The sequence below is a fragment of the Asterias amurensis genome, chromosome 15, assembly GCF_032118995.1.
Source record: "Asterias amurensis chromosome 15, ASM3211899v1".
NCBI lineage: Eukaryota > Metazoa > Echinodermata > Asteroidea > Forcipulatida > Asteriidae > Asterias > Asterias amurensis.
In genome coordinates, this window is record NC_092662.1 from 728,271 (window position 1) to 753,269 (window position 24,999).

At 36.8% G+C, this 24,999-nt stretch overlaps 2 protein-coding genes across 3 annotated transcripts in view; both read right to left on the reverse strand.

The window, feature by feature from the left end:
- The window catches only part of LOC139947942 (transforming growth factor beta receptor type 3-like), a 34,329-nt gene extending 31,027 nt beyond the window's left edge, over window positions 1–3,302 (reverse strand). For both annotated transcript variants that reach the window (XM_071945818.1, XM_071945817.1), the window contains exons 1-2: window positions 3,047–3,302; window positions 982–1,307 (exon numbers count right to left, since the gene is read on the reverse strand). In XM_071945818.1, the coding sequence (XP_071801919.1) occupies window positions 982–1,045 (64 nt within the window). In that variant the 5' untranslated portion in view covers window positions 1,046–1,307; window positions 3,047–3,302. The remainder of the gene's footprint in view (window positions 1–981; window positions 1,308–3,046) is intronic.
- Window positions 3,303–6,103: 2,801 nt separating this feature from the next.
- Window positions 6,104–24,102, reverse strand: LOC139948272 (uncharacterized). Its single transcript, XM_071946373.1, has 3 exons — window positions 21,794–24,102; window positions 11,671–11,893; window positions 6,104–10,540 (listed from the first exon to the last, which is right to left on the reverse strand). Exons 1-3 carry the CDS (start codon window positions 23,903–23,905, stop codon window positions 10,326–10,328), a joined length of 2,550 nt encoding a protein of 849 aa, XP_071802474.1. The 5' UTR covers window positions 23,906–24,102; the 3' UTR covers window positions 6,104–10,325.
- Between the last annotated feature and the right edge of the window lie 897 nt (window positions 24,103–24,999).

Here is a 24,999-nt window from a genome sequence, read left to right on the forward strand (position 1 = left end):
TATAATTATTAAAGTTTGTTTATGCTGCTGCCTTTATTGGCTACATTACAAAACACATTACTAATTTAGAGGGCAGGTCTAACATGTGTACAATCAGGTACCTTGAGAGCTCATATTCAGAACCTTATGGAGACCAAGAGGGAAAACCAAAGGTCTCCAAAGGGGATTTTAAATACCAGGGTGTTCCACAAGGAGTTTGGTGTACAAAGTCTATAGAAGGATGTAAAGTACAGGGACAAAAGATAGACCAAACGACTTTACACATAATAACAAATATTTAAAAACTTCTCCAGACTGAAAGAAACACCAGGAAAATTTATTTCACTGGATACTTTGGAATGTACTTTCAGTGAAGTAAGTTAATGAAGTAGTTTTTTTCTGCAAATACTTTTTAATCTGTACCTTTAAAGCCCCACCCCAACCCCAATACCACCAACCTGCCATTTAGTATGGAGTTTACTTTTTTACAAGCAAGGCCAAACCTAGAGTTAACAAAATCAGAGGAAACATACAGGAATGATTTACAAAATCAACTCGTTGTAATGTAGGTCACCATGTAACGTTGATGTAACCTGATGGGACTCAATCCCATTACAAATCTATTAAAGTACATAGTGCATGACTGCAATAGTCATCAGTTGAACAACCATCTGTTATTGTACAGTACTCACAAAGAAATTGTACAATTCCTACAGCAGTCACTAACATTCGTTGCTAACAAAAAAAACTGTCTCAGACTATGACAACAGTAAGAAATAACTTCTAAAGAATACAAAAGCACAAAAGCCTTTGCGTTGCAACTTGAGTGGCCTACAGGTTTTGTGCCCCAAAGAAAGATTTTGAAAATTAATGAGGTGATTCCAAGACCCACACTCTTTGTCCCTCTAACAATTTACATACTTTACACAGATACATGTACATGTAGTTACAATACCCCCAAAATACAAAGCCCTGCCCCACCCCTAACATCCCAATACTCACCAGAGAGCATGCTGACCAGGCCCACTACCATGGAGCCTAAGGTAATATGGTTGTAATCCGCCATTCCTGAGTATGAGTGAGTTCCTGACTTGGACTAAATCATGTAGTTGTGTACGCTTACACACTGGCCGAACTGGCTAATTGGAGTTGGACTTGCATAAGTTGGTCGTGTCATTTAGTTTCAACTAACAAAGTTTTGTTGGTGGGAATTCTAATAATGTGTTCAGCTCCACTCCTACGGTGGAACAATCCCAACAGGTGATCATCAACAAGTTCCAACTGCATACGAGTGATCTTGGTCCATTGAAATAGTAGAGTGGAATTATCTGAAAAATAATGCAAAGAGAACTTATCAAGCTGCTAACAAAGTGTTTAAATACACAAATAAAAGAACAATCTCTTAAGAATTCTTAAACGAATCAAGAAGAGAGTTGACAGTATTATTATTATCTCCGTCATCAAAGCTAAACATAACTATTACAGACTGAACTTAGCACAAAGTACATTTGTGTGACTATCTGTGATTGCTTTTCAGTCAGTTTTAAGTTGTTTTTCTCCCCTAGTTTGTTCAGCAATTCCCATGGGGCCATGGTGGTCGTGACATTATTATCGTAATGTGCAATTCCACATTCTATCTAAATCAGAGATCATTAGAGACCCAATATTCCATATTGGTCATGTTGGTTTTGTTCAAAATTTACATACACAGTACTTTATGATCACTGAATTTTCGTCCTGCTTTTTTGTTACCCATACACCGGTGTGTGTTAGCACTGTATACTCAGTACTTTCCCAAATATCACAGGCATGTAACTCGGGCGGGATTAGAACCCACGGGATTGGAACTATGCAAAGGGTATCACAGCAAAAAGCAAAGGGCACTGCGGCCAATGCTTGACCGCAGCAGTTGTTGTGGGTGCCACAAGTTGATTTTGGGCATGCTAATATCTTGAGAAAGTAACTGGGGTTCTGAACTCATTAAAAAAATTACATCATTGCATTTTCGTACAACATGTAGAATGCGAACGTCAAAAAGAGTACAGAGTCCCAGTTACTCTTGGTCTACAAAATTTTCATAATTTTCAACAAGGGTTGTGGACACAGCAGGGTAGATAGACAAAACACATGTTGTTGGATGGCAATTATTACAATAATCCTAATGTGTATTTTAACATGAATGTTAAAACACATTAATTAGGAGGATGCATTATAGTAAATTGTAGTTGCTATATAATATAACGTAACCCTACTCCCGACGACGGAGGAGGGTTACGTTATCGCAACCAAGTAATTACTTAGTCTGGTCATGGTCTGGTACTGTGGTAGTACACCTTACATTTGAATATAAATGCAAAATGTTCATTTTTTATGCAGTATTTTTATAGTTAGGCAGACTGGCTACCAGAGCCTCAAACAGAAGTTTCCAATACTAAAAAAGTAGTGGTCTTGCTTTTAAACGATAATAAGGCATAATGCGCAGGAGTAAGCATGGTATGGTAAGCAGGAGTTGCAGTAGCTCAATTTATGAAATATCCACTTTTAAGTAAGTTACATTTTTTATAATAATTTTACATATGTCAATCTTGTTTTGACTTTGATTGAGAGGATTATTAAGACAAGTAAAAGAATAACGTCCAACAATCATCCATTAACATAAATCCTCAAGAAAGTGGAAGTCGAATATGGCAAATCTTCACAGTAAAAATTTCACTACCAAAAGTTCAAATTTGATTAACCACGGAGGACCTGCCATACATTATCATGAAAACAATACAAATTTTAATATTGAGGGAAAACATGGAGCGGGATTCTGCTCTTCACGGAATCCCTCTTCACAACTAGATAGTTCAAACAGAGCTAATTATTTGGAAGGCTCATTGACAAAATGCCAAAGATACCCCCTTCCGTTCCCCGCCCATTTAAACAAAACACAACTCGTGTTCTTGTTATTTTCTCAACGCACGTTGACCATCATACAACAACAACACACGACCTCTCGTCGCCGTATACAATCACCATTTATAAAAAAAAATATATATGTAATTTAAAAAACTACACAACTCACCTCCCGTTTTAACATCAATTTATGACCTGAAAATGCCTTCACGTGCACCCTAAATCCCCCTTAAATCATCATTCAATCAAATGGCCTAATTTCTAGGGCAGGCTCCTCGGTTTCTTTGACGAAATTCAGAGAAAACTGTCAGGAAAAACACATCACATTTCTGTAGTATTAATGGAAACGTTGCTTTGCTCGTTTGTCGTCGTGAACCCGTAGCCTTGCTCCGACGGCGGACGGACGGCCTGCATATTATTCTTGTGTACACCACGATTACTGGTGGTTTTGTACGGGAAAATGTAACGTACGCTGGTACATGGTGCAGGGGGGGGGCAGTCACCCGAAATGTATGACGTCACTTACTGACCAACCGTACTTAAAGGGGTGCTTTTTAAAAAATAAATACAAATTAATACAAAACTAATGTACACATCATTCTGCCTTTTTGCCAATACTAATCGCCGTACCGCGGTAAGAGGAAAATCAGCTACAGCATTGAGGTAGATGGCTACAGACACATCACCAAAAACAGGAATCCCAACCCAAACGAGAGACCCAACAACTCATGATAGTGATTAATTTTATAAAGCAAAAAGGGCACCATTTCATCAGAAGTTCAGAAAAAAGCTGCTGCTACAATTCCAGCGCAAGTCCCATTAATGACAAAAGATGATATAATGACGATGATGATGATTTTGTTAAGAAGGCGATTAGATTAAATTATGTAGTTTTGTTTTGCCTTTCTTTTAAGTGAAAATTAATGCAAATGTATTATATGAATATTGTCATCATTCGATATAGTTGACAGCTATAAACATGAATATAATACATACACCGGGCAAAGTATTAATTAATTAACTAATTTTACGGAATGGCAGAAAAGACATATTATTATGATTTTTACTTTAAATCTTGGAACTATTCAAATTCGTGTACCTAAGTTTTCAACAGAGGGCAGCATTCAAGTCAAAACATTCTTCAGAAACTGAACAGCTTTTTATAGGCCTAATAAATGCAAAGAATACTTTGCAAGCATAGCCATCCTTAATTTGAAAGTTTTTTTTACATAAAAATGACGGTGTTAGCTCTAACCACAGATTCACACAACTTTTTCACCGTCATTATTAATTTAATCGTATCAAATGGTTTGTTTGATAGTTACAAAGAAACATGAAGTATGCCAACATGGAGAACCGTCATACTACTTGTCAAAAGTGTCAGGAAATTGTGATCAGTGTCGCAATGTGATTACAGCAGAACATCAATCAATCACGATTGCGTGTTGGGCATGTGCCCATAATTTACACTCCTTTTAAGAAAAGGCTGCCAAAAAGTAGAATTTCATCCCTAGAGGAGGTCACTGAGATTTCTTGTCTTCCCCAAGTTTGTCAAGAGAGAAGTAGGTCAGTTGTTCACCCAATCATTTCCCACTGGGCGAACGTGTAGACATTACAACGACCTAGGCCTACTTCACTTTTTTTTGTCATAGTGTCCCCCCCAATGTAGCAGGGAGAGTGCCTTATTGACGCCGCACCCCTCATCAGCCGGATTTTTATCACGTGACGGAATTGGGTAGGCCTATTTCTTATGACATCTGAACTTTATTGGAACTTTTTAGTGTGAAATGGTTTGAAAGATCCATATTATTTTGAGTTGTGTATTTATTGCACCATGGAGGAAATCTACCATTCATACACGAATTCACATTCATCTGCCTCTGATTTTGACATTATACAGCCTCTTTTGCAACTTGGGACCACTTGCTGAATATGTGGAGGTAGAATTCCAGAAGAGCGCATGCTCCGCGGCTTGTTTGTTTACGTTGCCCGTCCTTCACCTTGATGTTTAAAGGAACACGTTGCCTTGGATCGGTCGAGTTGGTCTTTGAAAAGCGTTTGTAACCGTTTTTTATAAAATGCATATGGGTAGAAAGATGTTGTAAAAGTAGAATACAATGATCCACACAAACATGCCTCGAAATTGCGTGGTTTTCCTTTAACCTTGTCGACTAACACGTCGGCCATTTATGGGGGTCAAAATTTTGACTCCCATAAATGGCCGACCATGTTAGTTCGCACAGTAGAAGGAAAACCACGCAATTTCGAGGCAAACTTGTGTGGATCATTGTATTCTACTTTTAAAACATCTTTCCAACCATATGCATTTTATAAAAAACGGTTACAAACGCGTTTGTTTTGACCAACTCGTCCGATCCAAGGCAACGTGTTCCTTTAAAAAACATCAAGGTGAACATCAAGGTTTCGTCTTTAAAGTTGAAACAAACATAATATTTGCGGCCCCATCGGGGCACTCAACTTTGTGCAATCCACTGGCAAGTTGTTGTTTTATGCACTATAGTTCTGCTTGACGTGCAAAAAATGGTCTTCTTCGAAACACTGCTGCTAAAAAATTAACCATAACCATGGAGGTAGAATTCAGAGCCTAAAGCCGGAGCCCAAGCCGAGGTTTAAGAAATGGGTAAATGACACCTTAGTAGTTTCGAAAAGGCTTTGAGACTGCTTCCACTTGAAGCACGCCCTCTACTTAAATAAAAAATGTTACAGCCACATGTCTGATTTGATCATGATGACACATCCCCTTTAACAACACAATTACCTCCCCTTCGATCCTCTTCAGTAAAGGGACTAAGATAAAGGAGGCGGGGCAATTTAAACACGCATCAAAAAACAATTATAGAGATAAATCAGAATAAAAATAGCTATAACCTGACAATGAGGGCAGTATACACCTTCAGCAAACTTGCTCTGGCATAGGCCCTGTTCGAAATCACACAGCTTTGGCTTCAGGCTCCGTCCTCTCGTCTGAAGCGCTCCGACTGTGTATACGCACACAGAGGGCAATCAACTGTCAAAACAACCGCGGGCCAAGCGAGCCTGAAGCCGAATCCAAAGTCGAAGCCCTCGTTTCGGAAAAGGCCATAGATGTTCAGGTTAGCTCTGGGACATAAAAGAGCATGTATCAAAAGAGAAAATCAATGGGGTGTAAATAATCAAAATGGGTTCATGTCTAACAACACCGAATGAACAAACAATGAAATGAACCTCACTATTACCATATTTATTTTATTCTACATTTCGATATCTCTGTATACAAATTTTAACCAGAAATCTTTAATTAGAAGAATAACATCCAACATTACAACTCTTCAAATCTAAGCAAGCTATAAAATTGTAAATTATTACAAATGCTCATTCCACTGTGCTTTGAGTTTACACATTAGATGACTTATAATTAATATCAAGGTAGCTCTTTCACATCTGGATAAAATGTAACGACAATAATTAATCCCAAACACCCAAAATAGAAGACAATCCAATAAAACAAAATGTTAATTTTCGTCCTAATGAAAGTCAAGCTCACCATTATAATTGAAAAGAGATTTAAAGTGGCCATAATTTCTTTTAAAACAAAACAATAAATATTAAGTTTTCATTGAAAACGAATCCTGTTTTGAGCAAAATAACAAAAACTTCATAAAAAATATCTTTGATTAAGTTTGATGATTGAATTTATGTAGTAAACGATAAACCTCATCTATGTTCATTGTGCCTGGAGCATTACAGAAACCAGCTCAACTCCTTTGGAGTATGCAGCATCAGCAACCAAATGAAAGCATAGGTTGGTATTCATTCATATAAACAAATCTCCCATGTACCCATTAATTCTGGGGTGATGAAAAGCAATATCGAATGACTGGGATTCTAACCCACACTATAATGACTCAATCATCAGTACTTCTGTTTAATTGATGGTTGAGGTCTGGAAACCACTATAATAATCTTTGTGCTAAGCACTCAATACAGCTTTAAACGGCATATTCTACTTCGTGCTAAGCTAATTTTGGCAAAGCCAAAAAAAAAATACAACCATCTTCTGAAAGTTCAACTTGTGAAACTGGTGTGAGAAAATAATAAAGCTGTAGCATTTCTGTGCTCTAATAATAACAATACAAAATATGTAAAACTTCCCCCGAAATCAAGATAAGGTTGTAGAAGTTCAAGATATTTACATGTGACCAACTTGACCCAGTGTCTGCCATGTGTCCAATGAGTATAATTAAAACGTAATTATTTCTCAAATTCTTTCTGCTGATCACAAAATAACTGATTGTACCTTGTGCATGAAAACAATTTTCCCCACCTCAAAAAGTGATATGCACTTAAACATACACATAACATAGCTTTTACAATAGCTTTAAGCATTTTTCTACTTCCACCAGAATCTATTATTGAATCTATGAATCTATTATCAACTGAAGTTATAAGTTATTTGTAATATCAATCTTAATTATTTCAACCTTCAAGGTAAATCTACTTGTCACAGTTTTCATAATTATTTCTTATTCTTATTTTCACATTTTACAAATTACATTTTGTTGAACCTTTTTCTACATTAATTAATTGTTCACACCAGAGATACTTTCACAAAATAAATATAGCTTTGATTAAATATACATTTCCTCTGGTTTGCTTCCGGAAAGATTTGAGAGAAGTGCAACAAATATATACAAATAATTAACCTTAGTATAACTAAACCAGGGCCTGAACGATAAATAAGAAGAGAATTTCAAATATTTGAAGTGATTAAATGAAAATTAATAGAACAACATTAGAGGGAAAAAAAACAAACATAATAAGATAAATGAACAAAAATAAGAATAATTTATTAACTGATATGATGTTTGCTTTTAAATTTTCAAATACAAAAAATGAGCAGAGGTTGTTTGATTAAGAATACAAGTCAATAAAAAGAAAAAAAACCTTAAGAAGTTTGAAAATGGAAACTATTTGATGCAATGTCACGTTTTTACTAAGTTAGGCCATCACATTAATTCATCAAGGTTTTGTTTTCAAATTTGTTGTTTATTTTTGAGGAAAGATTTTTGGAATGTGTTGACTTTGAAACCTTGAAGCCATACTCGGACAACTCTGAATCTTGTAATAAGCAATAACACATTTTCCAGATAAAAGTTTGACTAAACCTAATACATTTGTGTAACTGTTAGTATAAGATACAAGTCAGTATTTGTGAAGATTCGTTATCCATAATGAGAATTATTGCTAATTTTGATAATACAGTATCTCTAGCTATATAGAACGGTTTACACTTCAAGTGAATTAATTCGCACAAGGTGTTTAACGTGTATATATAAGTACTTTGTTGTAACATAAGAATAGTCATTCAGGAATTGTTGAGAAAACAATCTATGAAAATTTACAGCTCAAAGACGTGACCACCTTATATTGAAAACATAGTCAAAATATATACAGATCAAACTTTACATTTATCTGGGTGTTTTTACATTAAATTAAACTGAAAGACAATTAATTTGTTTATGCAAAAACCTTCATGTTTAAGACTTTAAAAACTGCTGTTCATCTTTACTGTTTAGAGTAGCTTTTTTTGCAAAACACGATTTCACACAGTGATAACAAGAAACTATTATGACAAGCCAAATTAACAGTGCAGCCCTGTTCAACAGGGTCATTTGCATAATTTATGCAAAACAGATGTAACTACTACTACATCTGTAATGATTTTATTTACATATTGACTGCAACCTTGGACTTGGAAATCACCTTTTATGTACACACAGATAGAACAAGCAAAAACCCAGTATAGAATGGAAATATCCCAATTTAAAAATCAAGTTTAAGTGATAATAAAACTCACATTTTCACAATTCACCAAATGGAATGAAATAATCATTTTTAAATTTACAGAAATCTGGCAACCCAATACCTTACTGCTTAGCAGGGGAAAAAGTTGCTAAGCAGGATCAGGACACCAATCCAAACGTTACAAACTGTGCGTTTTAGCTTTGTTAAGCCAAATTTACTCACATCCTATACAAATTTACTCAACTGTTTGAAATTGCGCGATGCATATTCAGTGGTTCTCGAATATAAAATACTTTCCAATGTCTTTAAAAAAGAAGTTATGAATAATTACCATAAACATAATTTTTACAGTTTAGTTTAGTTTCCAATGAATATTGAATATATTAATTTAAAATCATCATCATGGTATCTAAAAATAACACAATATGTACAATGCACGCTATTAAAATATTAAATTTAAAATATCTTATTTGAATGTCAAGGCAGTCCTTTGCTAAAAATTATAGCTGAAAATATTATCTCACTTAAAAAAAAAAAATCACACACAAATAAATAATTGAATGGCTGCAATTTTCGTAAGTATTTGGTAAACTTCTTGGTGTCCACAGTCGAAAGGACATGGTGCAGTAAGATTAAGCTTAGGTAAAGAGCACCACAGAGCTGTCAGAAATGACACCCTATGAAGGAATGTAGTTTTAGAGAAAGGGGTAATTTTTACCCTAAAATTTGAAGCTGAGAAAGTCTTCAGATGTGAATCCTTTCGTGAGCATCTGAAAGTACACAATTCTATGCAGCAAGGGTGTTTTTTTCTTTCTAGCAATTTCAATAACTAATTGAACTAAAGTCTTCACATGTTTGTTATTTCATGCATATATTTGGATACATCAAGTAAGGATTCTGGTCTTCGACATAAAGATAAACCCTTCCAACTTGATAACCTCAAATTAAATAGTTTCTAACCTCACATTAAAATGTAAAATTTTAAACATGACATCTCAGTGCTGTTTTGGATTGATTTGGCTAAGGAGAGAGGGGTGGTGGAGGGGGGGGGGGGGGAGAGGGGTGGTGGAGGGGGGAGGGAGATGGATCCAAGAGAGGTGTTTTTAAAGCTCGCTACCTCAAAGTGCAAAACACACAATAAATACAAAACATTGTATTTGCCAGACTTTGTCATCAGACTTTTACACAAAAGCTCTATACCATTAGTGGATTTGATATTTGAGCACATTCTCAGGGTTATTTACACTTAATGAACCTGTGAATGTGTATTGCTTTACGCAACACTGCCTATTAAGAATAAACTGCACTCAAGTTACTCTCACAGACAGACAAGAGAACCTCCTCACAATGTCAACATACTACAATTTAGATTTTGCTCCGATCACAGTTGGATATCACAAACTGGCACGCAATGTATAAACAGCAGTTACCATCCACTACAAATTTTTAAAAATCCACCTTCAATTTGAAGAGCTTTTTGGCTGAAAAGGTTATTTTCCAATCCATTAATAAAATCACAAAATATATTCTCATGGAAAATCGACGCAATGTAAAATCAGCCAGAAACACTTTTAGTGACTTGTTAGCGAGACTACTCAGTAGCCTCTGTATATGAAACGACCTTTGACCTTTGCCCTTTGTCTTCAAAACAGAAGGGCAGCGGAACCAGACCCTGCAGATGAAAAGTAGTCTCCTGAGTCATCATATGTGATTGCTAGTTCATCCGAGGCTGGTTCGTCTGTTGGTGGAGGAGGCTCTTCTTCTTTGGGTGTAGGGGCTGAGCGTTGTTGCTGCTGCTGCTGACGGAATGATGATGGACTGAAGTTCTGCATGTCCTTAGGGGTGAAACTTTGGAGACCTACGGATAAATGCAAACAAATAAAAGCAAATGTGGGTTAGCATCAAGGGTATAATAATTTTACAGTTCAATAATAATCCTCAAAGGCCCAATTACATGATGTAGCCAATGCGTTAGTCGAAAGCATTTTTTAAACTCCAGAGCCAAATCCCTGGAAATACTACTCTGGGAAACTCACAGTCAAGTCGGCCCATTTTGTTTCATCCCTACCTACTGCAATGTCCATGGGACAAATGAACAAACAGTAGACTAACCCCAGTTTATTTACTTAACTCTACTCCCAAGCAGGGGTAACTTTTTCTTACTAAGCTATTTTCACAGTAGATTTTCTGGATTCTTTTCTGTGCTGAACCGATCCTAGTAGTGCACCAGACTTATCTCTTAAGGGCCAGTCACATTGCAGGGATAACAAAAACAATAATGATCATGACGCCAAGAGAACGCATTCTATTGGTTGAATTGCGCACACGCTTATTCAACCAATTGAGGGCATTATTTGTTAACGTGATCGTTTTTTACCACTACAGTGTAAATGGCCCTTTAATGTCACATCCGAAGGAAAAAGCACTTATGGTATTTAGGATCTTGCACAAGGACACGAGTGCCAAAACTAGTACTTGAACCCACACTCTGCCGATTGGAAACACCAGAACTTGAGTACTCTTTATTGGTCACCCAGAACAGGCTGAATACTGGTCAAAACGTTGGGACCAATAAGCTATTTTTAGAGCCAACACTCGTAGAGATATTTTCACATAGTTGAACCTGAAAGTTTACAACATCCAACAATTCACACTACCAACCAATATTTGTACACCTAAATAGACCCTTGTGATACGTGCAGCATACTCACATGTGCCTATCCTGTCCTGGGTGTCATTTTGGATGCCAAAATCATACACAAACATACACAAAAGAGAGATGACACCCAAATTGTTTGGAGGCGCGCTCTTTTTTGTGTGAGAAATCAAAAGCTCCACCTTGCATAACGCGAAACGCTACAGGTACCCTGAGTTCACACGCACGTTTTTACGCATAGAGAACAGCTATTGTCCAATGATCTGACTCCTTTTTGAGATTGTGACCTCACATGCAATGAGTCTATAATTAATTTCAAATCTCTACTATACCTTCATGAGCTAAGACGTTGTCATTCTTTGCAGAGGGTACCGACAAATCTCCCAGATCAATATCATCATCTTCTTCCACCTTAGCCTCTTGTCTTGGCAGATTACCGACTCGGGGGTTACCGTTGATACCTCGTTCCTCACGAAGATACTCGTCTAGCAAAGAGGACTCTGACTGATACTCGAATACCTCACTCAAATTGGAATCATTGAAGGCGATTCTCAACTAAGGAGAAGAAAAGAGCAACAAAACTTTTGGTTAGGTTTAAACAAAAATAAATGAAAAGCCAAAATAACAAGAAATTTGATCTTCTACAGCAGAGGCCAGCTTTTTTAATGATCTTCATTCAAGGAAAAAAGAACAAATTGATGCCACACCTACACACAAGGTTAAAGCAATGTTTTATGAATCATAACAATAAATATATTAAAAAGATTAGCCTTGACAGTTTGTTGTATGCAGGTAGGCCTACTAGACAGTTAGTAAATACGTTGGGTGTTTTAAGACCTTACTTAAAAGTAAAGTACATAATAAATGTTAACTGTTTTAAAGATATTATACACATAACCATGGAGGTAGAACGAAAATACGAATCAAAAATACAGGTGGATTTTGAAGGGTTGGTTGGTTAGGCTTTAGGATTATTGTCAACCAAGTTTGGGTTAAACAAACACAAATTGACTATAGAAGGATTTGAACCAGCGAACTCCGAACGAATGTGTCCAAATATTGGCGGTCTCCCTAATTTGTCAAAATCTTAGTTCGGAGAAGCCGGTCGGAAGCTAACTTAACCTACAGTCTATAACTGCTTGGTAACCGGGAATCACGACCAAGTTTATGATACATCCAACCTTACAGAGAGGGATCACCTTAAGGGGAAGCCACTTTTCAGCTTTTATTTATTAAAGGAAGTGGACACTATTGGTAATTACTCAAAATTAACCTTGCTTGGTAACGAGTAATGGGAAGAGGTCGATAGTATTTATAAACATTGTGAGAAATGGCTCCCACTGAAGCAATTGCTCTGAAAGTTTTCGAGAAAGAAGCAATTTTCCCCTCAGATTCAGAATTTTAGGTCTCGAAATCGAGCATCTGAAAGCCACAACTTCGGTGACAAGGGAGTTTTTTCTGTCTCGCCACTTGGACGACCAAGAGCTTGAATTTTCACAGGTTTGTTATTTTATGCATTTATGTTGAGATACACCAACTATGAAGACTAGTCTTTGACAATTACCAATAGTGTCCAGTGTCTTTAAAGATATTAACTTTTATTTTACTAACGCGGTAAAAACAAAAAATATTATAATTATCTCTAGAATGAATGCTCAAATGAAGGAAAGTTCCAGCTGACTAATTACTTGAATACCATAGCAACGGCCTTTAATTATGAAAATTGAGCACTTCATGGCATATCTCAGCCCTGCATACTTCATTTTTTTTCTGAAAGGGCAAGGGCACCAAGGCATTTTCTCCTTTGTAAAAGGTACCATATGAAAAAAGTGTGAATTTTAATTGTAGCATTTCAAAGGCAGCAAGGCAATGACCAGGGGGCATGGAGACAAATGCCTTAATTGCTTCCATGATGTATCAGGCCTGTATCTGTACATTGACAGGGTATACTGTACATAACAGCATTACAATAGTTAGATGTTAAGGTAATCCCTCGGCAAATGAAATCAAAATTTTAAAGTATATAATTGCCTTCAAATTTCAGAGTCTTTGACTGAATTATAGCCAATATACAAGGGGGGGGGTCAGTTTTCCGCAACTGAAAGAGTCAATTTACACAATTATCCATGTATTTTTGACAAACGTAGATGGATTCTTAAAAAAAAAAAAAAATTCAATATCCTCCAGTTTTATTTAAATTGCTCATCCTTCACCCACCCTGCAGCAAAACAAATACAAAACCAATTCTCAAAAAAGAAATCACTCATGCAAAAGAAATGTTAAACACGACAGCGTGTGAACGTGCTGCTAACAAATCTCACTCAAACCACGGCAGTTTGGTTACAGAATTTAATTGTAGTAAATCAATAGAGATGTTGAGTATTTGTTCTGACTAACAAGTATGATCAATGCAGGACATTGGTTCAATCTATCACTTATTGTTGAGCAGCTGTGGTCGGCCAAATCCTGCTCAATCACATAAAATTATTATTATCACATTTATACTTCTTTCTGTTCCTAGCATACGTTTTCTTTTTCCTATACGAATTGATCGATGCTAAATGCATGATGTGGTGTACTCAGCATTTGTAATCAATTTATGTGCGCAAACGCAGAGGATACGGCTTGCGAATAAAAATGAGCTGTACATTCCTGTTCAACATTAACTGTATTTGTGTAATTGATTTTAGACAGTGTGACATTATACATGTATATAATTAATATTTCTAGCTTGGTATGTATGTCTGTTTCCAAAACAAAACCGGAATAAAATATGAATTGTAATTGGCCATATTGGACAATAAACCCATATCAATTTCACTCATATATTCTTTGACACATTTGAAGACATTCGACTGAACAAATATTTAAAAATACCACAATATGTAAACACTGATTATTCTTAGTGTTCCCCTACATTCCTCTACATTAATAATATAAACTCTAAATGAAAATCTGGTAAAGGACACTAGAATATATTTCTATGTTGCCCTTGGAAACTGTGAAACATAATTTCCCCAGCAGCTGATGATCCGATACAAGCCACAGCAATAATTATTTTCGTCAGTGATGAAATGTTAGTCAGATATACACGATGTAGGCTTACAACCAAGTTTATTTACATCCGTCCTCAACTAATGCGTAATAACCGATTGCGCATAGTCCAAGGCAGTTGGTCCAAGGTCGGATTTTCATAAATGAGGACGCCTTTTGTGATTGTAATTAATTGCTGTGCCTTAAGGCTAGATAATCATGAGATAAAACGTAAACGGAAATAAATGTCTGTTCATTGCAAACTGGATGCCTTTGAAACAAATCCCATCCTTATTCAAACCGATTGCTAACTTCCTGTGTTATGGTAAACAGATGAGGCCATTACCGTCTTGTTTTTACACAGTGAATGTTTTCTCAACCCTTTATCATTAGGGATTGCCTGAGGCTCAAATGTTACAATCAACTTCCACTAATAGTTTGGTGTCAGGCAAGTATATTTATGAACCACCAGTTTCCATGGTACTGTGTTGTGTTTTTAAAATTGAATATTAGTTAATAATAATACCTTCACTTGTATAATATCTTGAAGAAAAAACAAGTTGTGTTCTTAATATTTACTTTTGAGTCTGATAACATACCTTCCAATTCTTTTGAGTAAAATGATCCAAGTTTAAAGTCACCCTAAATAAATGTTCTCTTACATGTCTTAGTGCTTGTTCAAATAAAAACAGTTAAATGCCAGTGAAACTGTGACAGGAAGTTGTTTTCCTCATTTTGATTCTGGTTAGGCCTGGGCGAATTATTCGAATATCCGGTTAATGGCGAATAGGTTTTCCTATCCGTAACCGCGAATGCCTTTTTTTTCTTAACCGGATATCCGCATAGGGCGCGAATACCTATTTACAAACCGGATAATTCTGTAATTACAACCGAGTAACCGGATATTCTTTAATATCCGAATATCCGCGGACGTCGGGCGACAACTGATATGAATGTTTTGTCTGAATCCTTATGAAACTTCTATTAAGACAGCATAAAACAGCATATATTAAGTATTTAACTATGCTCACCTCCGTGAAGAGTTAAAACAATGACATTTCTGACGTAATTTGTTCAAAGATTACAAAAGTTTTCCTTCACGTAGAGTCAATCACGATCAAAAGAAAAAGCAAATCGCCATCTTTAAATTAGATCCGGTCATTTTTATGAATGAACCGAGTGACACTGTCTAAAACTAATATCAATCCGCCCATAAGATCTCATTCACAAACGAACAGCGCCCTCTAGCGGCAAAAAAAAATTTTTTAATTTTTTTTTAATTTTATTTTTTTTAAATAGCGCCCTCTAGCGGCAAAAAAAACTATTCGAATATCCGGTTAATTTCGGATAGTTGGCCAGCGGTATCCGAATAACAAAATTTCACTATTCGCCCAGCACTAATTCTGGTCTTGTATATATTTTGAGCTGATAGAAGTACTATGGTCCCCCCCCCCATTCCTAAGCCCTATTGCTCAAAACCGAAACCCCCGGCCCTCAATATAATCTGTCAGAAAGTGTCGTTTGTTATAACTAATTTAGCCGATCATCTTGAAAAGAAATAAAGCAGTGGGGGCCCTATTTTATTTCAGTTGATTTTGAATGATTGATGGAGATGTGGTTTTGCATTATTCAGTTAATTTGAAAGGAATGTGGCAGAGAAGTACCTCGGCAACAGAGAACATGGTCTTCATGTAATCCCGGGCTCTCTTGTCTTTTTTAAACATTGTACATTATCTACATTTGTACAACCCACAGTTTAGACTATATCACCCACTAAACGAAACCACCTTGGCAAAAAGGATGTTATTATTCAATTGCTTCCTGAAACTGTCATTAGGAAGTACTTACAGGAAATCCAAGTAGAAATGTTTAGAAATAACAATCATTGGTAACACATTGGCTAGACAAACATACATGTAACAATAACCTCTACAACTTCAGATCACATTGAACCTTGAGTTTAAAATTGTGTTCGAGTATTGACCTCAAATAAAAAGCCAATGAAATTAAACTTTGTGTTTGTAAGGCCACACAAAGTGTGAGGAGATTGGATGTGAAGTTCCAGTCAATTCAATCAGTGTGCAGGATTTATACGTGGCAACAATGACCACACCCTTGGGTTCGTGCTCATAAACTAAAACACATACACAGCAGTACATGCCAGCAGGAAGTTTTTTGTTGATTTTGTCCATCTAGGCATATTGTCTGAATAGTTTAACAAAAATCCCTTACATAAAATGTTCAACAAACACAGTGCACAAATGTGTGCATTATAAAATGAATATTGTAAAGGACTGGTGCGCTGAGGTCAGGAAGTGTTTGGGGGGGGGGGGGGGTGTCACACTAATTCATGTACTATTGTTAAAAACGTTAAGTGCACAATGTAAAGCTTCCCAGTAAGGCAGGGAAATGTTGTGCCCTACTCAGCAACTCTTTCACACTGTCCACGAACTGCTAATGTTAATTTACAAGATTTCAGGTCGTTTTTAGTTCGGTTGTTTTTGAATATTTGTATACATTATGTATTTTATATTAAAGATGTGTGTGGTTGTTCAGGACTTGGATCTCATTTGAGAAGGGCCACAGCAATATCCCTCTGGTCCGGTAAGGGGCACTACTTTCAAGAAAATGTAAATTTGTATTGAATTTGTTTTGCAAAAGGCACCACAGCGAAAGCAATTACTTTGGGTGTCAGAGGTTATTTTGAGGCTGGTTGTTGGTTGACATTTCTTTATTTTGTTGATGGAACTGTTTGTGAAGGGTGGTTGTTTGCATTTTGCTCTGCTAGGGTGGCATTGATTGTACAGTAGCAGTAGTCTGTACAGAGCAGGCATGGAATTTCATCTTCAATTCAAGCGGCCATTTTCATTTTGAAAAATCTTCCTTTGGAAAATCTAAAAAGTCTCTTTTGGACTAATTTAAAGGGGCATCAAGGTTAAACAAGGGCAGCTTAGGCCATTGGCTCCTCTCTAAATCCAGGCCTGACAAAACCATCACTAATTATACACAGAGAGTTAATGTTGTTAGTCTACACAAAAGAAGGTACATCTTTTTCTTTCTATTTTGATCCAAATCTGTTAATAATGCTTGAGTCACAACCTGCAATAATGCACTGTTCCCCCAAGACTGTCGGAAGATTCATTAATTACATTTCCTCTTGCGCCGTAGATGATGCAGAGCTTTTTGGTAACCCTAGCAACTTGAAACAGGTCTTCTGAATATAATAGATTGCCCACGTCACCACCCCCTTGTTGTCATGTAAGTACATGAAGCAGTCACGCAGGGATCCCCCCAAACATGCCAAAGTAAAAACGTTAACCATGAACAAAAAGGGCTAAATCCAGTCTGCCTCGTCCCGTGGGCCCCATTTTCTTTTAATTGCGATCCTTTTGTTATTTCTTTTACTTTTATAATTCTCTAGAATGAAAAGCACTTCCCAATCCCAAGGGAAGATGCATACTTGTTCCCTACCTCTCTCCCCATCTGCCTTGCTGGTTAATATTTCCCTGAATTGTTCTACGTCATGTGAAAGTTTTTTCCCTTCAGTGAACAGTTACTTCTATAATTTGTTTTTACTGTGAGGTTTCTTAATTCATTTAAAGTTTTTTTACCCCAATAAACTATTAAAATTTCCACATTTTATCCCAGGTTTCAATTTTTGCATGCGTTATTTATTTAAAAAAAAAAACTCTTCACAGGACTTTGAAATACCCACTGGACCACTAGCCTGTCTCAATGTTTTTTAGCCAGTAACCTAGATACAGGTATTTTCCTTCCTTCTCGGCCCAGCTGTCATCTGTTTTCCCGTCAAATTGTAAGATTTTGAATACATGTACAAACCTTCGCCAACCAAAGCTCAGCAAAGGCAAAAATTAAAAGTGAATCTGAATACATTTCTCGTTTTGTAAGAACATTTCTGGCCCAGTACTTTTGGCTACTGACCATACCAACTTACATGCTAAAGACCAATGGAGAGCTTTTGATATTATTTAAAATTGTCAGAAACAGCCCTGTTTGAAGTAATTTAGTTTTAGAGAAAGAGGTAATTTCTCAACCAACAATGAGAAACTTAGAAAGGCTTCAACCATGAAACCCTTTTTATGCATTCATGTATCTGAAAACACACAATGCTATGTTTATTCTGTCATGTCATAATTTTCTTGCAACTTTGATGACCAATTGAGCCCAATATTTAATGCATACATCTACATAAACACTTAGTGGGGATACTGATATCTTTTGGATGCCATCTTGCAATTCAAGCCCCACTTGGTTTTATGTGACACGCTGCTAAAACACAATAAAGCATTGTTTTAAAACACAATAAAGCATTGTTTTAACGGATGGAATTCTTGTTCTTGTTGATCAGATCTTTAAGGAAGTCAACTGTATAAACATGGCTGTAGTCCTGGGAATTGTACTGACACAAAGTTTGTGAACCATGTTGATCTTGCAGTATTTTCTTCCTCCATGAGTGAGGTAACTGCAATAAACCTAATGAAGCATCAAGAGATAAAAGGAATGAACCAATGGAGCATGTAAAATGGCCTCTCAACACTCCAGTCCAATCCTGTCTGGGTAGACTTCATCATTATCCCTAGTTAGCAGAAGTATACATTTGTACATAACACAAGCATACTAATAAATACGTGTTATTCAACAATCGATAAATCATTAAATTATGATTTAGTAAGTACATCTTACAACGCAAGCTGGAGTGTACAATCTCTGTAGTATCTGCTAAGGTACACTACACGCATAATATAAAAATAATTGTCTCGCTCTGCTACATACGTATGTAATATACAATGTATAGTGTCTTGTAAGAAATTGTTCATCTTAACTATTGTTATTATTATCTGCATACATTTGTAATTGTAGAGTACTTGTTTATGTATTATTTTCTGGAGTAGCAAATCATGCAAATTTGCACCCTCTATTTTTCAATAAACACTATTCAAACATAAATTTATTCAAAGATTCAAACAAAACAGCTAAGCCAGTGAAAATGTCTTCAAATTCTGCAGACAGTTTTTGTGATCATGATATAAAGTGGCAATGCTTTGTCATGACTTTTTTGTGCATATTGACATATTGGATTACTTTTATGATAATGCTGTGATAAGTTTTGCTGGGTACAATCATACAATGGAACATGTCAGACTCATTTCCACGAAAGAGACACAGGTATCTGAAAAGATGATTTTGATCAAACATGTAAACTTAAACATCAGCTCTGCTCACCTCTCTAGGCACCTGATTTTTTGGTCCATTTCTGAGAAAACTGTAATATAATTTTGTATGCAAGTCCAAGGTTACGTGTACATCATGAAAGCAATAATGAGTTAGTATTGATCGGGAGCTAAGTAATAGGCCTACTGGCCTACTTCTATTTGTATCATCCATTTGTTCATTGTCCCACTTTGCATACGCGTACAATTTATAGCAATACTATATTTAACAGGAATACGTAATTTTGGGGTTTTACATTGTACAATAGTCCACCTCTGTAAACCCTACAAACTTTTGTAATGTGAGAATCTGAATTATTAAAATAGTAAAAATGAGTGCGTTTCAACTTTAAGTTTAATGATAAGAAACATGATGACATGATTTGTTTTCAAATAGAGGTCATGAACAATAGAACCCAGAAATACATCACATTTGTACAAAGATCCATACAAATATTTTACTTGAACATCACCATATAAATGTACATAAGGAAAAGGACAGACAAAAATAAAATTGTGTGACTAATCCTATTGTATTACGCATGGGAAATCCCTCAGATGGCCAAATAAATCCAACAATCCAAATTTAACAAGGTCGTCTGACAATAGAGAAACAATGCTCATGAAACAAAACTGAAAAAACAGATTTATCAACTATTCCTTGAAAGTACACAAACTGTTAGCAATCAGGCCTTGTGGCAGGGCCCACTTGCTGTACAATCCAATGACTCATGGTAGTGTGGTGAGGTGACACCCATGGGTTTAACGGGCACTGAATGGCTGGTATGCACAAACGCATGGCATTCCAACCTACAGAAAAACCTCCCCCATTCGTATGTTTTCTTTGGACAGTGCTTGCGTCCATTCCCTTTTGTTCATTTTGTTGACAATGATTATTGTTGGTGTATAACAATTGTGACTGTCCCTGAACTCTTAACCAAAAAGGATGAGAGTGTGACGTAGATTTTGTGCATGCAGTGTAAATCACAAATAATTTATGCTATTTTCATTTCTTTAGAGGTCTAAAAAAGGTAGCACATTGTAACTCATTGTTTAAATTTAACACATCGTTACCAAATAAGAAAATACCCCATGGGTGTCTTCTAAACAATGACATAACGAGCAAACAATGCTAGTTGTTAAGGTTTTATTGCCAATATTACACAAAACCAGACAATGATATTATGTAAGTGACGCTGTCTCTATGCACACCATGTTGTGTGATTTAATAATGGTGACTGATGCAAATATTGTACACTGCACTTTGAACGAGGGGAGGATTGCTAAAGGAAAGTAGACTTTGATCCATAGTTGTTACAATTATTCAGAGATTATGTAAATAATTTTATCATTTTCTAATTGTCACCCTGAGGCTGGATAGGGGAAGATTTTGAATCATTGATTTGAGAACAAAAACAAATCTTGTGGCAAGTACACTCGGAAACCCCCCTTTGCGTAAAGGAACAGAGTTCACTCAAAAATAGCTTATTCACATTGTCTCTCTGAAGCAAAAGTATTAGTAATATTGGATGATTGATGAACCAACTCTAAAGAATGTCTGTATACAAAATAATAAAAAAACTACCATTCATAAGATTATTTAGCTTGACAAATTTATTTTGGGTTACCCTCTATTGTGTAATCCTGATATGGTGGACACTTGTGTCCAGACTTGTTACATAACATCTCCCTTCTGAATTTAGAAAAGACACCCTACGTTGTAGAACAAAATAAATGTTTTGTGATGTTTTCTCGAGTTTTCACTGGCCATTACCAGACCAAACTGTCGTTTACTTTTGAAAAAAGTTTGAATTTAAAGTATCCCTTTTCTAAACAACTGGGAAAGAAACGCCACTTCATGATTGTGCTCTCACTCAGAACGATAATAATGTGATTTTAAAACAATGTTTTGACAAAAAAGCTTGGGTCATGTCCAGAGTAGACATCTAAAGTTGGGATCAGCCGCACTGCAATTGGGATCAGACAAATCATAGTTGATCCGGGCATACAAAAATTGAACCTGTAGTTGTCTGGGGTACACCTACGTGTACACGTACTTTCATGGGTGGAGTGCAACAGAAACATGAGGAATAAACATTCAAAATTTAATCCATTAATCATTCTTTTGATTGTTGAGTATCTATTTTTCACAGAAAATCAAAGCAGAAAATGTTTAAAAGTTTTGCCTTACCTTTTTGGAATCAGAACATCCCAACTTGGATACTGACTTCAAGGCTGATGGTTTTCCAGCGGGTGTGTTGTACCCAACCCATTCTTTACCTGGTGTCTTTTTTAGCTTTCTGGGTGCAAGTTTTTCCTCGACACGCCCATTCACCAATTTTGGCGTTTCCTTGACAGGTGATAAAGTCACATCATCTATATTGGTCCGTGGAACTTCTTCAATGGTTTCCTTTACTGATCTTGTGTATGATATAAGTTTGATTGGGGGATCGTTTTCTTCCGTAGTCTCCTTAGTTTGGGATTTTGGCTGACGGAAGTTAGACGGGTAAGGAATCGTATCAACGTAGGTAGGCTCCTTCTGTGGTTGTCGAAAGTTTGATGGATACGGAATGATATCATCTTTGGGCGTTGAGTCTGACGGACTGTGGTTTTCTTTTGTTTCTTTCTTTTGCCCAAAGATATTTGTGGAAACGGCTCCCGAAGGTATGCTCTCCATGTCCTTAGTCTCCCCATCTCTGGCAGATCTTAGGAGATTCTTTGAGGAGCTTGCTCTAGCTTCTTGTCTAGCTGCACGGACACGTGAGTTATGCTCACTTAGTTGCTTATCCTGCGAGTTGTTGTCAGTGGAAAGACTGATGAGTGCACTGGCTGACATTTTTCCGGTGCCACGTTTTCTACGCAGGGAAGACTGTCCGTCGCCGACAACAATCGCTGTCTTGGGTTGGTCTGCTTGCTCAGCATGATTTGTTGTACTGGAACTGTTTGTGGTTTCAACAGGCTTATTGCTGACTGTCGACGCAGGTTTCTCAACGCTCTGGCTCTCTGGAGTTGGTGAGATAGATACAGTTTTTGGTTCTGTTGGGGATGTCTTCCTACTCACGACAGGGTCAGTGGTTGTTGGCGGCTTAGGTGCTTGCCGTTTGGGGGTGACTTTGACAACACTACTAGCCACTGCAACCACTTTAGAAAGTTGAGGAGGGTTCAGTGGTTTGATCTCGGACTGTTTACTAGTGTTGTCTTGCATTGAGTTAGATTGTTTTATAGTGGAAGTTGAATTTGAAACAGTGACTTTTGAGGGTGCTGGCGCAGCAGCGACTTTTGAGGGTGCTGGCGCTGCTACTGTAGTTGGCGATAGCCGGCTGGCTGAGGCTGATTTTCCAGTGAAGTGAACAGTTTGGGGTTGAGAGCTGAAGAGTTTTGTTCTGTCAAGAATAGGTGTAGGACTTCTAGGTGATCTTGGGGAATTATCATCTGAATCGCTGAGTTTATGAGAAACTCGATTCAAATCGCCCACTGATGCTGGTCGGCCGAATTTGTTCCGTAAATCGCTGACACTGTTTTTCCTAGCCCTTGGTTCTGCTGGGACTTCTACGGCCTCGGAAAATTTCAAGTCAATCCCGTTGGCTTTGGCTGCACGTCGCGGACTTGCAGATCGAGAGCGTTGCCTGATACTATTTTCTGGTTCCTTTTCAGTCATAGCAACAGATTCCCTGGATTGAGTTTTTGTGATAGTTGGCGGAACATCTTTGTGTACCGTTTGAAGCTCGGGTTGTTTTTGGACACTGTTGCTTCCTTTGGTTTTCTCAGTTTTAACAACAGGTGATACCTTTCTTTTTCTCATTCCACCGTCATGTCTTAAGAAAGGATTATCAAACACAGACACGACATGTTCCTCATCCACACCATCTCGTGCCGCAATCGTCTTCTCTTTAGCCCCATCATGCTCATCAACTCCAACATGATTGGTCACATTTTTCTCAGTCGAAACAACATGATTGTGCTGTAAACTTCCTGCATTTTTTTGATTTTCATTTCTATTCATTGTTGACGATGATGATGACCCAGCAGAACCACTTTTTATATTATTACTTTCTTTCCCAGAAGATTCAACCTGTTCTGTATTACCATAAGTTTGAGATTCACTCGGTAATTTACTCACAGTTTTTGTTCCACCCGAAATAATAATAACACTTTGGGGTACCATAGCCATTCTTTTCCACGGGGGCAAGGCATCCAAACGCCGCTGCTCCTCATCTTGCAATTTCCGTCTTTCGTCCTCCTTCTTTTTGTCCAGTTTTTGCTGGAGGGCAACCTTCCACTGCGGTATCACCGCACTGCTCATCTTGTCTGGTCTTTGGGTCCTCGGAATGGATGAGAAAACAAGGTGTCAATGTATACTTTTCAGGGTAAAAGGAAGAATAGTTTCACACTATACGACACACCGCACTCAGACTCCATTCAAAGTGTTTTCATATCATCACGATATGAAATCGCTACATAAAAAGTCGCCGGTAGTTGGCTGGTAACTCACTCACAATCTGAGCGGTTAACAGAGTACCAGCTTACCTGCACGACACGAACCCAAACCGAGCTTCACCTTTTAGTGACGTCATCATTACCTTGAATGACCTCACTCATCAATGCAATTTTTTCATTTTTTTTCACTGATTGATCGTTTTCAATAGAAAATTCATCGATTTTTATGTGTCTAATGCTTCTGCTATTCAGTTCAATTCGTAGCATATAAGATCATCACATCACTGCTTTTGATTCATTATTATGATTACTAATTCAATCACATTGTCAAAAATGTGTGGGTGGAATGTTTTAGCCTAGTTTCATTATTGTTGCTTATTGATGAATAATTCAACTTAAACAAAAGGCAGTAGAATGGTGCAGTATGCAAACAGAAATTTAAATTTGATTATTACTGAAATCAAGTTGATTACAAAACAAAGGTGATAGATATACATACCATGCGTGCAAGCAGGAAATATTCTATTTTTAAGTTCATAATGCTGAATTTTCTATTACCCTTTTTACAGCTAAGATGCAACGGTAATGGTTTATAAAATGGTGTGTGTAAAAGGATGGCTGGTGGTTTTAAGCTTGTCTGTTTTTGTTGTTGTTGAAATAGAATTAAAGGGAAGTTATACGTGTTAAACATTATTTTAATGAGATAATAGACAATGGGCGGGCATTTTATTTGAAATGGAAATTAGTGCTTTTTCTGTATTACCAAATGTTTGTTTTGGCATTTGTTTTCATACTAATTTTAGAAGAATTCTCTTAACATGATGTTTGTTTTCCCCCTGATGAAAAATATAATTTATAATTATTATAAAAGATGTGATGGGCAAACGTTTTTTGTAACTTTCGTCTCACTTTGAAATTTTTGATTTTACTTCGAATTTAGTGTATTCGCGAGCAAGGATA